This window comes from Liolophura sinensis, chromosome 6, assembly GCF_032854445.1.
Source record: "Liolophura sinensis isolate JHLJ2023 chromosome 6, CUHK_Ljap_v2, whole genome shotgun sequence".
Classification (NCBI taxonomy): domain Eukaryota; kingdom Metazoa; phylum Mollusca; class Polyplacophora; order Chitonida; family Chitonidae; genus Liolophura; species Liolophura sinensis.
Genome location: NC_088300.1, coordinates 4,358,100 through 4,376,230, shown reverse-complemented (window position 1 = coordinate 4,376,230; position 18,131 = coordinate 4,358,100). Strand labels below are relative to the sequence as shown.

Sequence of the window (18,131 nt, the reverse complement as noted above, 5' to 3'; positions counted from 1 at the left end):
CATAGATCCCACTAAAAGTTTATTGCCCTTTCTGAAATTGTTAAGAAATTAGAGCAATTATAATACATGGAAGTGTGTTGCTGCTCTATCCATATTTATGTACCATCAATTGTTTTTGATGTTTGTTTTGAATCAAATAACTTATAATAAATACACATGTACATATTCAGGTTGTATGTATGGTTAGTGTATGTTATTTATTATTCGAGATATTAAAAAATGTAATTTTGTGCAAAAACAGGTAAACAGATTGCAAGAAAAGAAAATCGTCATTTTGGTGGATTCAAGGGAGATAACTGGTGGTCAGGTAAAAACAACAGACGTTTTATGCACATTGCCACACCTCAGTTTTGTGATTGATATGTATGATACTCTGTTAATTGTTACAGGTTTCCCAGCAGTAATATTTCACCATAACTAAATTCTCCATTTTTAATAGCTATTGTGCAAATCTTACACGTACCCAGCTGACTCATTGTTTGTTGGGGGTTTTTTTTGTGTCTTGGCTAAACATGAATTTCAGCATGATTTCAGCCATACAGGGATAGTACATTCTATCATGTTGTAGTGACTAGTCCCAATATCAGTATATAAGTTTGTCCTCTAAATATAACCTGACAGTCCTGTCTCGGGCTTGAACCTGAGTCTCTCTCGCACAGGACCGGGATAGGGAACACTAAGCCACTGTAAAGTAATTTGATGTATTCTGTATAGAGGTGACATATACAATGTAATGCCGTCTATAGTGACTGTGTTTGCTCTGTTAGTAATAGCTTGTGTAACAGATGTATATAGGTGTGTTTGCTGTGCCTCCAGGAGGAGGTGTCCTACCTGAGAGTCAGTCATAGTAACAGTTTGTGTATCAGATGTTTATAAGTGTGTTTGCTGTACTTCCATGAGGTGGTGTCCTACCTGAGAGTCAGTCATCAGTTTGGTTCATTCTGTTACAGTAACAGCTTGTGTAACAAGTGTGTGTAAGTGTATTTGTTGTGATTCCAGGAGGTGGTGTCCTACCTGAGAGTCAGTCATCAGTTTGGTGTATTCTGTTATAGTAACAGCTTGTGTGACAAGTGTGTGTAAGTGTATTTGTTGTGATTCCAGGAGGTGGTGTCCTACCTGAAAGTCAGTCATCAGTTTGGTGCATTCTGTTATAGTAACAGCTTGTGTAACAAGTGTGTGTAAGTGTATTTGTTGTGATTCCAGGAGGTGGTGTCCTACCTGAGAGTTAGTCATCAGTTTGGTGCATTCTGTTATAGTAACAGCTTGTGTGACAAGTGTGTGTAAGTGTATTTGTTGTGATTCCAGGAGGTGGTGTCCTACCTGAAAGTCAGTCATCAGTTTGGTGCATTCTGTTATAGTAACAGCTTGTGTAACAAGTGTGTGTAAGTGTATTTGTTGTGATTCCAGGAGGTGGTGTCCTACCTGAAAGTCAGTCATCAGTTTGGTGCATTCTGTTATAGTAACAGCTTGTGTGACAAGTGTGTGTAAGTGTATTTGTTGTGATTCCAGGAGGTGGTGTCCTACCTGAGAGTTAGTCATCAGTTTGGTGCATTCTGTTGTAGTAACAGCTTGTGTAACAAGTGTGTGTAAGTGTATTTGTTGTGATTCCAGGAGGTGGTGTCCTACCTGAGAGTCAGTCATCAGTTTGGTGCATTCTGTTATAGTAACAGCTTGTGTGACAAGTGTGTGTAAGTGTATTTGTTGTGATTCCAGGAGGTGGTGTCCTACCTGAGAGTCAGTCATCAGTTTGGTGCATTCTGTTATATTTATTTATTTATTTATTTGATTGGTGATTTACGCCGTACTCAAGAATATTTCACTTATACGACCGCTGCCACCATTATGGTGGGTGGAAACCGGGCACAGCCCGGGGGAAACCCACGACCATCTGCAGGTTGCTGGCAGACCTTCCCACTTACGACCGGAGAGGAAGCCAGCATGAGCTGGACGAACTCACAGCGACAGCATTGGTGAGAGGCTCCTGGGTCATTACGCTGCGCTAGCGTGCTAACCGACTGAGCCACGGAGGCCCCAACAACTGTGTGTAAGTGTATTTGTTGTGATTCCATGAGTTGCTGTCCTACCTGAGAGTCAGTCATCAGTTTGGTGCATTCTGTTATAGTAACAGCTTATGTAACAAGTGTGTGTAAGTGTATTTGTTGTGATTCCATGAGGTGCTGTCCTACCTGAGAGTCAGTCATCAGTTTGGTGCATTCTGTTATAGTAACAGCTTATGTAATAAATGTGTTTGAGTGTGTTCATCTGTGCTTCCAGGAGGTGGTGTCCTGCCTAAGAGTCAGTCATCAGTTTAATGTGGCAGTCCGTCAGCTCTCTGGTTGTGACTACATACTCAGCAACAGACTGGGTGTGGAGAGAAAACTGTGGGCAGGTAATTACATCCTCTTTCGTTTTCATAAAAATTCACCAGCCTGGGGATACACAGGATTCAGTGTGGGTATTTTTCAGTCTGCAATACTCAGCAGGTTGACCTCCAGTTCACAGACAAGGATCCAACCACCGTCAAGCATAACTGTCACCTACTTTGCAGCCATCTTGTATTTAGCCAACATTGGTTGGGACACAGTGCTTTGTGAATGCTTTTCACTTCATTTATGTACGTCTTGACAAAATGGCATGATTGTTGACAGACTTTGCCAATAGTTCTCACTGCTATGCTTGATTGTTGACAGACTTTGCCAAAGGTTCTCACTTTCACACTTGATTGTTGACAGCAAATGATACTTATTATCGCGCTTTATTGATGACAGATTTTGCCATTGGTTCTCACCATCACACTTGATTGTTGACAGATTTGCCAATGGTTCTGTATGTCACACTTGATTGTTGACAGACTTTGCAAGTGGTTCTCACCATCACACTTGATTGTTGACAGACTTTGCCAGTGGTTTTCAACATCACACTTGATTGTTTACAGACTTTGCCAATTGTTCTCACTGTCACGCTTGATTGTTGACAGGCTTTGCCATTGGTTCTCACTCTCAAACTTGATTGTTGACAGAGTGTGCAAGTGGTTTTCACCATCATTTTTGATTGTCAACAGACTTTGATTGTTGGCAGACTTTGCCAGTGGTTCTCACCATCACACTTGATTGTCAACAGGCTTTGCCAATGGTTCTCACTGTCACACCTGATTATTTCCAGATTTTGCGAATGGCTCTCACCGTGCCAAGTTACAGGAGAGGGTTCAAGAGATGTGTACACTCTTTGATCGACCATGTTTGATCATAGAGAGAGATAAGACAAAGCCAGGAGAAGAAAAAGTGGCCAGGCCACAGTAAGTACAGTAATTACATATTCATGCTTAACTCTAAACTTGGCAAATATAGGGGGGAAGGACAGATGAAACTAAAGTACATTTCATTGTCCTAATTCACATTCACATGTATACTATTTGAGCAGTTAAGATACTTACATGTATGTGCTGAGAAAAAGAGAAATGTATGACTTAAGGCTGTATAAAGCTTGGCATGTTTTTTCATTCTAATTCAGAGTGAGGACGAAGTATGTTGACACAACCCTTGCCTGGCTGGCTAAGTCAAGTGTACAGATATTTTTCACAGAGTCACAAGGTAGATGTAGCCTTTGTCATTTTGTACATGTGTATTTAGATGTGAGTCTCTCAGTTAACGTTTACATAATACATCATGACCTGATAATAATTCTCTTAAGGACTGTTAACATTAGCATGCAGACTTAACCCTTGCTTAATGAGAAATGTTTCCACTGCAATCTGCTAGCTTTCAGCCCAGAAGGTTTCACGTTTTACTGTTATAGGCCCTGTTACTTGGTCTGATATGTTGGATCTGTTGTGAAGCCAAAACAATTCATCACATGCCGAAGCTTTATGAATCACGAGTTGAATTCTCAGGAAGGTACAAGTACCGGTATTGTTGTTTTCCAAGGCGTGTTCTCACTTCCACTCTCTGCTGAGCTGTGTTGGAGACCTGCTGAGCTGCGTAAGATTTGTGTCGAAGGTGTGAATATAGTTCTGTCTACTGACTGATCCTAGCTAGTTTTCAAGCGAAGGTGCTGTCCTCATATATTCAGCTATGTGACCGTATATTAGCTGTGAAAAGCAGAAATTTTATCTTGCAATATGTAGCCTACCTCAGCAAAACCAAATCAGTTCAACTTGATTAATCAAATTATTTAAGGGAGTAAATGTGCGATCGAAATCATTGACAGTCAGCGTACTAATTTTGATATACATTTATGTTATGCCATATAAAACATTACAGCAGATATTTTATAGCAAACTCGACAAATCTTCCCATAAAATTTAAAACCAACATAATTTTCTTGTGAATAAAGCACGTGCAATACCGCATGCCTCCCCACCTAGGACATCGCCCCAACACAGGCAGACAGCAGTCTCCTGTGGCCGTGTCTCAGCGTGAACCTTGCCCTCACCTCAACATTAGCAGACAGCAGTCTCCTGTGGCCGTGCCTGTGCGTGAACCTTGCCCTTACCCCAACACAGGCAGACAGCAGTCTCGTGTGGCCATGCCTGTGCGTGAACCTTGCCCTCACCCCAACATTGGCAGACAGCAGTCTCCTGTGGCCGTGCCTGTGTGTGAACCTTGCCCTCACCCCAACATTGGCAGACAGCAGTCTCGTGTGGCCGTGCCTGTGCGTGAACCTTGCCCTCACCCCAACATTGGCAGACAGCAGTCTCGTGTGGCCGTGCCTGTGCGTGAACCCTGCCCTCACCCCAACATTGGCAGACAGCAGTCTCGTGTGGCCGTGCCTGTGCGTGAACCTTGCCCTCACCCCAACATTGGCAGACAGCAGTCTCGTGTGGCCGTGCCTGTGCGTGAACCTTGCCCTCACCCCAACATTGGCAGACAGCAGTCTCGTGTGGCCGTGCCTGTGCGTGAACCTTGCCCTTACCCCAACACAGGCAGACAGCAGTCTCGTGTGGCCGTGCCTGTGCGTGAACCTTGCCCTCACCCCAACGTTGGCAGACAGCAGTCTCGTGTGGCCTTGCCTGTGCGTGAACCTTGCCCTCACCCCAACATTGGCAGACAGCAGTCTCGTGTGGCCGTGCCTGTGCGTGAACCTTGCCCTCACCCCAACGTTGGCAGACAGCAGTCTCGTGTGGCCGTGCCTGTGCGTGAACCTTGCCCTCACCCCAACATTGGCAGACAGCAGTCTCGTGTGGCCGTGCCTGTGCGTGAACCTTGCCCTCACCCCAACGTTGGCAGACAGCAGTCTCGTGTGGCCGTGCCTGTGCGTGAACCTTGCCCTCACCCCAACATTGGCAGACAGCAGTCTCGTGTGGCCGTGCCTGTGCGTGAACCTTGCCCTCACCCCAACATTGGCAGACAGCAGTCTCGTGTGGCCGTGCCTGTGCGTGAACCTTGCCCTTACCCCAACATTGGCAGACAGCAGTCTCCTGTGGCCGTGCCTGTGCGTGAACCTTGCCCTCACCCCAACATTGGCAGACAGCAGTCTCGTGTGGCCGTGCCTGTGCGTGAACCTTGCCCTCACCCCAACATTGGCAGACAGCAGTCTCGTGTGGCCGTGCCTGTGCGTGAACCTTGCCCTCACCCCAACATTGGCAGACAGCAGTCTCGTGTGACCGTGCCTGTGCGTGAACCTTGCCCTCACCACAACATTGGCAGACAGCAGTCTCATGTGGCCGTGCCTGTGCGTGAACCTTGCCCTCACCCCAACATTGGCAGACAGCAGTCTCGTGTGGCCGTGCCTGTGCGTGAACCTTGCCCTTACCCCAACATTGGCAGACAGCAGTCTCGTGTGGCCGTGCCTGTGCGTGAACCTTGCCCTCACCCCAACATTGGCAGACAGCAGTCTCGTGTGGCCGTGCCTGTGCGTGAACCTTGCCCTCACCCCAACATTGGCAGACAGCAGTCTCGTGTGGCCGTGCCTGTGCGTGAACCCTGCCCTCACCCAAACACAGGAAGACAGCAGTCTTGTGTGGCTGTGCCTTTGCATGATAATTCAGTCATGCCTTATCATTGGTCACGTTTGTATAAAAACACATCTAAAAGACATCATGTATTTATATTTCTGAAAGAATCGTGTAAGCCTCATATCGAAAAGACTAAAAAAAACCCAAAGAACATGTATGTTCAGGACAGAATCTGACATCAGCAGGCTGCAGACTTTTTACTGCAGGCTACTTCTGGTTGACGGACATGTTGGCCTGACAGCAGTTATTGGTGTTTTATTTTCTTTGATTTGACTGGTGTGTTAAGGGAGTTTTCAAGATTAGCCTACATTATTGATTGTCTACAGATGTAATTGCTGACCAAAATGCCACCTGGAAAGTTATGCAGAAGAGGGATTTACACAGAAACAGTGAATCCAGCCCCTGCAGTGTTGGGAGATTGATTAATTTCTATTGTTTAAGATTTTCAAAACCATACAGTGTGTGTCAGTTAGTAAAGTTTGACACTTGTGAGTATTATTTACTTATTCCAATACATCATGCCTATTGTTCTTCAATCTTGGCAAAGTGTCACAGCTGGACACTAAGCTTGCATGAGTTCTTCTTGCAGGTCTCTGCATGAAACTTCTGAGTATTTTAATTAAGCCTACAATAATCCACTTTGCCGTTGCTGCTAACACCCATGATATTTTTTACACAAATATAGTATACACCAAGACATTACTGTCCAAACCAAAAAAAAAAAACACCTCATAAACATGTAATTGATACACGTATAAGCTATTCACATACTTTTTTTTTCAACTTTTATTCAAGTTCCGGTTCACAAATAAAATTTGGTATCCGGTTTCATCTGGATGTTGGTTCAAATAATGTATTGATAAGCATAAATTAATAGAGTGGAATTATTTTTTTGAAGGCATTTTGTAATCAGAGAGAGTCATTGAAGAGAATATTTAAGGTAGCCTAGGCTACACTGTGCCCGGTAAGCCAAAAATGCAAATAAAGTGTATTGGAGCAGATGGGAAATTCTTTCTTTTTCTGTGAGAAAAACTTTTCTTTCATGTGTTTGCTATGTAGTTGCTTTTCCTGCATGGTTTGGTACAAACTACAAATTCTCCACAAAGTAATATTATATAGACAAAATCTTACTTGTCTTCATCATGTTTTTCACTTTTTGCCAGGTTTGTACTTGAAATTTGTATTGTAATACCGCATTGTTGTTGTTGCACAGCATGTCAGAGTCAAAGTGTCAATTTTGTCTGCTAATTTACTGAGTGGCAGATACTTTTTGTCACAACAGGGAAACCCTTCTAGCTTCAGCAGCTGTGGTGATCCATGATGAACTTCGCATGGACTCACTTGTAATTCACTACTTTATAAGAAGATTGCCATTTTGCGATCAAAGAGACACACATCAGATATTTTACTTCAATTTCATGTATGGTGTGAGTCTTTCAAAAATTCTTTTAAAGCATTCTAACAAAATTAATTTAAGAACTGAATTTTCCAAACTTCCCACAGCCAACGTGTAGGCATAAAAATGCTCAGCCATGTGTGTGTGATCAGTTATGTGGACAGATCATTGATTCTGCAGTCGACTGTCTGTCCCGAAGCTCTCTCCAGGCACTCTACAAGGCCTCCAGGATGGTTATGATCTTCTGTCTGGTTTTGACTTTAGCCTGAGCTGTACTGTACATGCACATCAGATTACTGGCTTTCACTGTTATGCATGCATGCATGTACCCATTCCTTCCATGAACAGCAACCTGCAACAGCCATGATATTTCACAGGTCCAGCTCATTTGCAGGTAAAGTCTCTAAATAAATCGAAATAGAGAAGCAAAATTTGGCCTTTGATATGTTTCGGCCAAACTTTTTTCATGGCTCATGATGCCTCTTGACCTTCCAGTGACGTCATTTAATGTTGCCAGCGATGCTCAACATTTTTCAGTGTGAAGTGTCCATAGTACGAATGGTGCATTAATATACAAGCTGCACTTTGGTGAAATGCCTTATGAAATGCAACTGCCAGTACTTTGAAAATGCTTATTCGTCAAACAGATCTATTCAGTAACATAAACTGTAAAAATGCAGTCCCCAATTCAGCTAGTTACAATCCCCAATTTAGCTGGTTACAATCCCCAATTCAGCTGGTTACAGTCCCCAATTGTTAGAGAATTCAGGTAAGGCCATCATGAAAAATGTGTTGTAAAAACAGAACCTACTCTAAAGTTTTTAAGCTTTTGATGTAATTTCTTATTTTTTTTTCTTTCTCTCAATGTTAATTTCTTCAAAACCCCTATATTTTCATTTGCCCGGTGAAAAAAAAAATTCCCTACAAAGTGGACTTACCTCTTTTGATAGGATAGGGGTTTTAAGGATAAACTAACTACATGTATTTGGACAAGAAAAAAATTACAAAAGTTCTTTGGTGATCATTTTGAATTTCTAAGACGTTGCTTTCTCTCAGGTAGGCCAGGTATCCCAAGTGTTTTTCTTTAATGATGTCATAAGACTGCTCAGTGTTGTTCTGTGAGTACTACTGTCACTGACTCATTGGCAGGCATTTGCATGGATTTTGTTCATGTATTCGTTGGGTGTTATACTTTATAGGGTACATTGAAAACTCGCATTAATGTATGTGTTAAAACGAGACTGACAATTGGTGTAAAGTTAGTAGCATCATTAAACCTTGCCCTCAGGAATTAAATGTAGTTTTATTTCCTCTGTTTTTTCCTCATTATTTTCAGTATTAAACTTTATTTTTTAATTTTTTGTTTTTTTTTTTCTTTATTTTTTACATGCCTTATTTTTTAATATGTTTTTTCTTTCATTGTTCTTCTTTCATCCATTTTTTTTTTTGCCCTTGTTTTCATTGTGTTCATGGTTGAGTGTTTATCTGATGTGTGTAGGGATCGTTAGTCTTTGTGTTAATCCAGACCTCAGCCTATTAGCTTCCTGCAGGTAATACTAACTGTAGCAGGAGATTATTGACAAACAACTCTAACATTCGGCTCTTTTGTGTAAAAGGCCAGGTTAACAATTGTCTGACTACGTTTTCTTAAACTTGTTAACCCTGACATCTAATGTATTTAATATCATAATCAATTATTAAATGCCATTGGCAGGGTCAGGTCTTGACAGTATAATTAATTATTAGTCTGAGGTAAATCTGTGAACCCTTAGTGTTCAGGTTGTATGTTTAAATCCACCCTTTGATGACTCATCTGGGTTAATATAGGTGGGATATTTTTTGTCAGGTACTTGACATTTGTGGGTTTTTTTACATGCACTCATGTAGGCTTAACATAGTTTGCTACAGTCAAATGTACAAAATCTTAATAAGTTTGTTTGTCCAACCTTTATAGAAGTATACACTTTATGTGATGTTTGTGACATGACTGTAACCAAGTGGTGTTTGTGACATGACTGAAGCCAAGTGGTGTTTATGACATGACTGAAGCCAAGTGGTGTTTGTAAAATGACTGAAGCCAAGTGATGTTTGTGACATGACTGAAGCCAAGTGGTGTTTGTGACATGACTGAAACAAAGTAACTGCATGTGTTGCACCAATCAAAATATATATGAGGTGTCTTTATATATAGTCCATCAAGGAATGAAAAGCTGATGTAGAAGTAGAACCAATAACCAATCAAAAGTTAATCTTACTTTTCTTAAAAAACAAAAAATAAACTAAAAAAACCCCCCAAAAACACCACACATAGATATGATAATGATTTCATTACATGCAGATGGGTGTATGTTTTGCACCCTCTCTTTTTTGTAAATAAGAGGTTGACGAAGTAATCTTGGGGTCCTATGTTCTGAAGTTCAGCATTAGAAAGAGGGAAGCTTACCTACGTGTATCTCCACCAGTGTTATACCTACGTGTAACTCAACCAGTGTTATACCTCCTTGTATCTCCACCAATGTTATACCTACGGGTATCTCCACCAATGTTATACCTACGGGTATCTCCACCAATGTTATGCCTACGTGTATCTCCTCCAGTGTTATAGCTACGTGTATCTCCTCCAGTGTTATACCTTTGTGTATCTCCACCAGTGTTATACCTTCGTGTATCTCCACCAATGTTATACCTACATGTATCTCCACCAATGTTATACCTACGGTATCTCCACCAATGTTATACCTACATGTATGTGTATTTCCACCAATGTTATACCTACATGTACGTGTATCTCCATCAATGTTATACCTACATGTATGTGTATCTCCATCAATGTTATACCTACATGTACGTGTATCTCCATTAATGTTATACCTACATGTATGTGTATTTCCACCAATGTTATACCTACATGTATGTGTATTTCCACCAATGTTATACCTACATGTACGTGTATCTCCATCAATGTTATACCTACATGTATGTGTATCTCCATCAATGTTATACCTACATGTATGTGTATTTCCACCAATGTTATACCTACATGTACATGTATCTCCACCAATGTTATACCTACATGTACGTGTATCTCCATCAATGTTATACCTACATGTATGTGTATCTCCATCAATGTTATACCTACATGTATGTGTATTTCCACCAATGTTATACCTACATGTACATGTATCTCCATCAATGTTATACCTACATGTATGTGTATCTCCATCAATGTTATACCTACATGTATGTGTATTTCCACCAATGTTATACCTACATGTACATGTATCTCCACCAATGTTATACCTACATGTATGTGTATCTCCATCAATGTTATACCTACATGTACGTGTATCTCCATTAATGTTATACCTACATGTATGTGTATCTCCATCAATGTTATACCTACATGTACGTGTATCTCCATTAATGTTATACCTACATGTACGTGTATCTCCATTAATGTTATACCTACATGTACGTGTATCTCCATTAATGTTATACCTACATGTACGTGTATCTCCATTAATGTTATACCTACATGTATGTGTATCTCCATCAATGTTATACCTACATGTACGTGTATCTCCATTAATGTTATACCTACATGTACGTGTATCTCCATTAATGTTATACCTACATGTACGTGTATCTCCATCAATGTTATACCTACATGTACGTGTATCTCCATTAATGTTATACCTACATGTATCTCCACCTGTGTTATACCTACATGTACATGTATCTCCACCAATGTTATACCTATGTGTATCTCCACCAATGTTATACCAATGAAACCTTTTTATTGGTATTACATGTATTTTATCATCGGAATGTCTGTCCAGTATTAACCAGAAATGATTAACTTTCCCTTTTATACATGTAGGCATAATCGAGATGCATGCTACTTGTAGGAAAATATTGGCTGGAAGAGTTGCTTGACTGTGCAGTCAAAACACCTTTCCTGGCAGTAGGTCATGTGTGGTGTGTTCAACATGGCTTTCCAGTGCAGCAGCACTGTATTTAAATATGTCAACATTTGGTCTACCCTGTTAGAAGACACTATGATGATGTGTCTGTAATACATGTGTAGTAGAAAGCATGTTTAACTGCATACAACAAAACAAGCCTAATGGAGCATCTTTCATGTCATGCTATAAGGATACACCAAATCAGAATAGTAGATGTAACTGGTATTTTTCCTCAAACAAGCTAACTTTCTGATGACGGACTTCAGATTGAAGTATTCTACATGGAATATGATGTGGAGGTCATGTATTTGTATTATATTGCCACATATGTGTACATATAGGTCATCTACACTGTAATTGATGTGAAATAGTGTGGATATAGTACTGACAAGAGGAGAAAAGTTACACATGTATACATGTTTTGAGGGGGAAATCATCTGGGAGAAAATCTGCTCCAAATGGGTTGGTGATTGACATGTAGACATGTAAGCATGCTTGCGGTGGGATAATTTAACACTTGACCACTTTGTCAGGGGCCTTTGCTCTGGCAGTTATATATTGTGTGGGCTGGCTCTCTGCGGCTGTTGGACCCTTCATCTTTAATTTTAACAGGTTTAACAAACTTTAAACAGGTTTTCTTGATGGATTCCTCTTGGTTCTATGAATTCCTCGGCTTGACAATCCGACTTCCATGATATAAAAATGATGTAAGGAATTCTTGAGTATGGCGTAAACTCCAATCAAATAAATAAACAAACACTTTTATTTTCAAATTTAGAGATACATGTATATGTATGGATGGGACAAGTTGTCCACTTCAGTTTGTAAACTGGCGTGTATTTTGTGCTTCAGAGGAATCCGCTGGGCTGCTGACAGACCTGTGCAAGTTGGAGGAGAGGAAAGGAATGGCCATCCGTGCGAATCTAGATCTCAACCCATATCAGCAACAGGTATTTATTCATTTTTTGTAGATGGGTACTTGAAAGAAAGGCAGTAGAAAATATAAGTTGAGTTATTTTGGAAGAGAGTTCAGAATTGATAGCCACAGATATTTTTTTCTGGCATTCTTGTTAACGATATAAATCAGCTTATAATGCAGAATTGTTACAAGGTCATGGTTGCGCAACAGGACCCAGGATGTCTCATCACTTGTACCCCATGGTCGTATGGTTACAAGGCAAAAATGGGTTCAGCTGATCCAAGCAGAAACAGCTGCATTCTCAAGTTATAGATACATCAGCTGATTGTCTCAATGTGTGCCATTTTGCTTTAAATATCTCAGTTATGCTACATGACAAAAACAAAAAGTTATACTGTTTCAACTTCCTCTGGGATACTTTGTTGATGCATATATACATTTGGCCTCGAGTTGTCTCTTCTTTTTTAACATAAAATGCTTTATTGTCATTTCATCTCGAACCAACTGATTGGTTTCCAACTTATTCTGGAACATACCACCATGACTTTCAGCTCTTTGTTATTCTAGGCATAAAATGTCACTTTTAACTCGGCTGCATTTCAGAAAAATATAGTTTTTTTAAGACCTTTATTGACTTCTTTTTGACAGAGACAAGAATTAATATCTTCTTGAAAGTAAAACAATTTGACTTCTTAACTAAAATGTTTGTAAAGAACCATAGTATCTGCTTGACTTTAATGCCAGCACTTGTGTCTTAAAAATAATCATTATATCAAGTGTGTAAGAAGTTTTTCTATTTTGATTGGTTAGATAATATCATATTTAAAGCATCAGTCAGCCAGTGAAAATGCACATGTAACCTGTCACCTGTGCAGAGAACCATTTAGTCATGTAACACTAATTTGTACATGTATATTAATTTTCATGTGTCCATATGAACAGGGTTATGAGAAAAAATATATAAACAAAATATAAAACCTAAATGAAGTAATTAAACAGTTATACAGGTAAATATTTTGACAGAAGCAAAACTGATTGATGTCTTTACAAATGTCTATACAGGAATGATCTGAGCGTTCATGTGGTTTACCTTGCTATCCTGAACATGTCAGTATGAGAATGTATCCTTATGTCATATACCTTCCCTGCCATCTCCTAGTTTACATTCTCTGACTTCAATTTAAAAATGTCTTTTGTTTGTGTACAAAATAGCTTTTGCCATAAACATGGATGTTGAATGGAGTGGCTACTCCAATGCTTATTCAAGGATATTTTTTCCAGCTAATGTAATTTGACATCTTATTTGCTATCCTCAGATATCTGCTGTACATGTTTTCATTATGTTAAGGCTTTTTTACTCAGGATATTTTTCATTTTTGCATGCATTTGGCAAGTCTTCCTGATTGTGTAATCACTGCAATTATTAAGATTGAATGTGAGTTGTGTCTGTGTGATGTCATATTCTTTGTCTGTATTATGCTATATTTTCTTGTATTATGTCCTATTTCCTGATATACAACATTTACCTGTATGAAACGTTTTTTTTGGCAGTGGCTGAACTTTTTCACCAACTTGCCACGGATCAGTTACATAAATGCCCTAAACTTGTGTCACGGATTTAAAAACCTCACAGAATTATGTAACAGGTAAGATACGAAGTATTTTTGTCATCCTGTCTATGTATACCATCAGTTACATGTGTATCACATGCACCTTCCATCACGTCCTCACGCAGTTTTGCTACGCGTACCGTCCACCGTCTTCACACGCACCTTCCATCACATCCTCACGCAGCTTGCTACGCATACCGTCCACCGTCTTCACACGCATTTTTCATCACGTCCTCACGCAGTTTGAATGCATACTGTCCACTGTCTTCACACGCATCTTCCATCACGTCCTCACGCAGTTTTGCTACGCGTACCGTCCACCATCTTCACACACAACTTCCATCACGTCCTCACGCAGTTTGATTGCATACCGTCCACCGTCTCCACCTCATGTAGTGAACCCCTTCCATCGTGACATACAGTTTCCATCACGTCTACATGCACCTTCCATCGTGTTGACGTAGACCTTCTATCATGTCTACATGCACTTTCCAACACGTCTACATACACCTTCCATCACGTCCTCATGTAGTGAACCCCATCCATTGTGTTGACATACAGTTCCATCACGTCTACATACAACTTCCATCACGTCAACATACACTTTCCATCGTGTTGACGTAGACCTTCCATGATGTTTACGTACACCTTCCAACATATCTACATACACCTTCCATTATGTCTACAGGCACTTTCCAACACGTCTACATACACCTTCCATCACATCTATATGCACCTTCCATCACGTCTACATGCACTTTTCATCGTGTTGACGTAGACCTTCCATCATGCTTACGTAGACCTTCCATTACATCTATATGCACCTTCCATCACATCTATATGCACCTTCCATCACGTCTACATGCGCCTTCCATCACATCTATATGCACCTCCCATCAAGTCTACATGCGCCTTCCATCATGTATATATGCACCTCCCATCGTCTGCATGGGCCTTCCATCATGTATATATGCACCTTCCATCAAGTCTACATGCGCCTTCCATCATGTATATATGCACCTCCCATCGTCTGCATGGGCCTTCCATCATGTATATATGCACCTTCCATCAAGTCTACATGCGCCTTCCATCATGTATATATGCACCTTCCATCACATCTATATGCACCTTACATCACGTCTACATGCACTTTCCATCACTTCTACATACACCTTCTATTATGTCGACATACACCTTCCATCATGTCTACATGCACCTTCCATCACGTCTAAATGCACTTTCCATCACTTCTACATACACCTTCCATCATGTCTACATACACTTTCCATCGTGTTGACATAGACCTTCCATCATGTTTACGTACACCTTCCATCACATCTATATGCACCTTCCATCACGTCTACATAGACCTTCCATCACGTCTACATAGACCTTCCATGATGTTGACATACAGTCCCATCACGTCTACATACACCTTCCATCATGTTGACATACACTTTCCATCACATCTATATGCACCTTACATCACGTCTACATGCACTTTCCACCACTTCTACATACACCTTCTATCATGTCGACATACACCTTCTATCACGTCTACATGCACCTTCCATCACGTCTACATGCACTTTCCATCACTTCTACATACACCTTCCATCATGTCTACATACACTTTCCATCGTGTTGACATAGACCTTCCATCATGTTGACATACAGTCCCATCACGTCTACATACACCTTCCATCATGTTGACATACACTTTCCATCACGTCTACATGCGCCTTCCATCATGTATATATGCACCTTCCGTCACATCAATATGCATCTTCCATCACGTCTACATGCACTTTCCAATACATCTACATACATCTTCTATCATGTCGACATACGCCTTCCATCACGTCTACATGCACCTTCCATCACGTCTACATGCACCTTCCATCACGTCTACATGCACTTTCCAATACGTCTACATACACCTTCCATCATGTCTACATGCACTTTCCAACACGTCTACATACACCTTCTATCACGTCTACATGCACCTTCCATCACGTCTACATGCGCTTTCCATCACTTCTACATACACCTTCCATCGTGTTGATGTAGACCTTCCATCATGTTTACATACACGTTTCATCATGTCAACATACACCTTCCATGAGTTCTTTACCTGAACTCACAGCAAACGCATTGGTGAGAGGCTCCTGGGTCATACCCTGTTCTTTGTGTAGGTGTGTATTGCTATATGAAGATGACCTGTCTTCCTATCCACCTTAAACAAGCTACGTGTGGTTAAATGACTTTAGATTTTCAGGAACGGTCATATGGCAATTTGTTGTGGCAAATATCACCATCTGATTATGGTTCAAAAACATTTTCAGCAGTTCTCACTATAAAAGTGGATTGATTGGTTTATTGGTGTTAAAAACCATACACAAAAATGTTTCACCTGGCTGACATGTACATGTATGATTACAGTTAGCTTTATGGGTGGAGGAAACTGAGGTAAACCAGTGCTCTCTGCAGGTACCTGACAAATCTCTTCACAGCAAAACCAGTGAAAACTGGATTTGAACCTGTGGCTTTGTGGGTCTTGGGCAGTTGCAGTAAGCCCGCACTTCAACGGTCTGAGCTAGTGAGCTAGGTTGAAAGTAACAATAAACGAAAAGAAAGCAAATCAAACAAATTTTACTGATGTTAAATTACTGTCACTATGGTTATTACTCAATCACCTTGATTTATGGCTCTTGTTTCAGTTCAATCAGAGCTATACAAACAAAAGGACAGCTCTCAGAATCAAAAGCGAAGGCCGTGCGAGACATGCTACAACATCATTTCTGCCTGACAATGGTCCCTGCCAGCTCAATGACATAAGTACCAACTGATGAAATTTTCTTACGGAAATGTAGTAATATTCTGTGGTAGCATCTTGTGGATATGTGCAAATGAGGGAGTATGCCGGTCATACAACCAGTTTCTCAGATTGCAAGAAGTAAATAATTATATAAAACAAATGTAGTTTGTGTCATATTTATTACTTATTATTTCCTTAAGGTGTATTCCGAAACTTGTACAAGTGAAGGCCCATTTTGTAGTTTGCCTTGATGGCAGGAGTGAGATATGGCTCTGTAAGACTCCTTACCAGAAGGCGCACAATGGATCGGATTTCCCTAGATATGATCTAATCTGAGATAAGCTCTTAACAGTATTCATGGTGAGGTATGCTCTGTCTTCTGTTCATGGAAGACCACTTGTCTTCCACCAGTATGGCATGTAATAAAGTCTGTACATCATTCTTTGGAAAGTTCGTCATTAACTTGCCAAAGGTCATTGGTTTACCCTGGTGCGTTTGTTTCCCTTACCCACAACATTGATACCTTTGGTATAAATGAAGAATTCCTCAGTAGAGCATAAACCTGAAATAGATGCGTTTAAGACAACAACATTAAACTCTGTGGAACACTTCCAGGCTGCAGAGAACATGCTAAAACTAGGAAACTGCCCTTTACATATGAGGACACACTTCTGTTCTCACACGTGAAAATGTTCCAATGGCCGATATCAGGGGACTCTAGCTTCCTCCACACATGGTATTAATATCTGTCGTGTAAGTGAAAAAATCTTGAGTGCGATGTTAAACCCAAATGACGTAAATACGATAAAGAGGAAGAAAGAAGAACCCCAAAAAGCTGACAACGGTTTGGCCGGCACACATCACTTCTATCAAGACTGGATGTTGTGGTTTAGAAAGGCGCACACTTGATGAGAAAGGTGGTGTGATACGGTGTTAAAATGCAGAAAATCTTACAGCTTGACAAGCGTTGTGTTTTATTAATATCTTAGATTTCCGAGATGCTTTGGAGAGAACTATGCCTGTATGTACTGACAGGTGGGGACATTGATTCCCAAATTACCACTGTTTCTGTACTTTCCAAAAAGACAGGTCACACAACCACACAGTGTCTTCCGACAAGGTCAGATGTCTACCGATTCCCCGCGGATTTTCAGTCCGTATAATTAAGTCCAATACGGTGGACTTATTCACAACTATGGTCACATCGAACAGGCCAAGCTCAGGGACAAACTCTAAATTGGGTCATTGTCCATAGATTTGTAGAACCCATATTGGTAATCCATACAACTGTAAAACCAATACAAGATAGTCAATATGGAAACAAACTGGAAATCGAGCCGAAGCCATCTCGGTAAGGAACAAGAGTACCGTAAATAAGACGTATTATGTATTCCCGTATGTCATCTGAGGAGCCGCAGTAGCACAAGGCGTTTGTCTCTCCACTCACACCCAGCCAACAGTCAACCGGTG

At 40.7% G+C, this 18,131-nt stretch overlaps 1 protein-coding gene across 2 annotated transcripts in view; it reads left to right on the top strand.

Annotated features, from left to right (window-relative positions):
• Window positions 1-16,791, top strand: part of LOC135466739 (Fanconi anemia group M protein-like) — a 41,267-nt gene extending 24,476 nt beyond the window's left edge. For both annotated transcript variants that reach the window (XM_064744399.1, XM_064744398.1), the window contains 7 exons: window positions 242-307; window positions 2,275-2,389; window positions 3,163-3,295; window positions 3,511-3,590; window positions 12,167-12,264; window positions 13,785-13,879; window positions 16,564-16,791. In XM_064744399.1, the coding sequence (XP_064600469.1) occupies window positions 242-307; window positions 2,275-2,389; window positions 3,163-3,295; window positions 3,511-3,590; window positions 12,167-12,264; window positions 13,785-13,879; window positions 16,564-16,681 (705 nt within the window). In that variant the 3' untranslated portion in view covers window positions 16,682-16,791. The remainder of the gene's footprint in view (window positions 1-241; window positions 308-2,274; window positions 2,390-3,162; window positions 3,296-3,510; window positions 3,591-12,166; window positions 12,265-13,784; window positions 13,880-16,563) is intronic.
• Window positions 16,792-18,131: the final 1,340 nt, after the last annotated feature.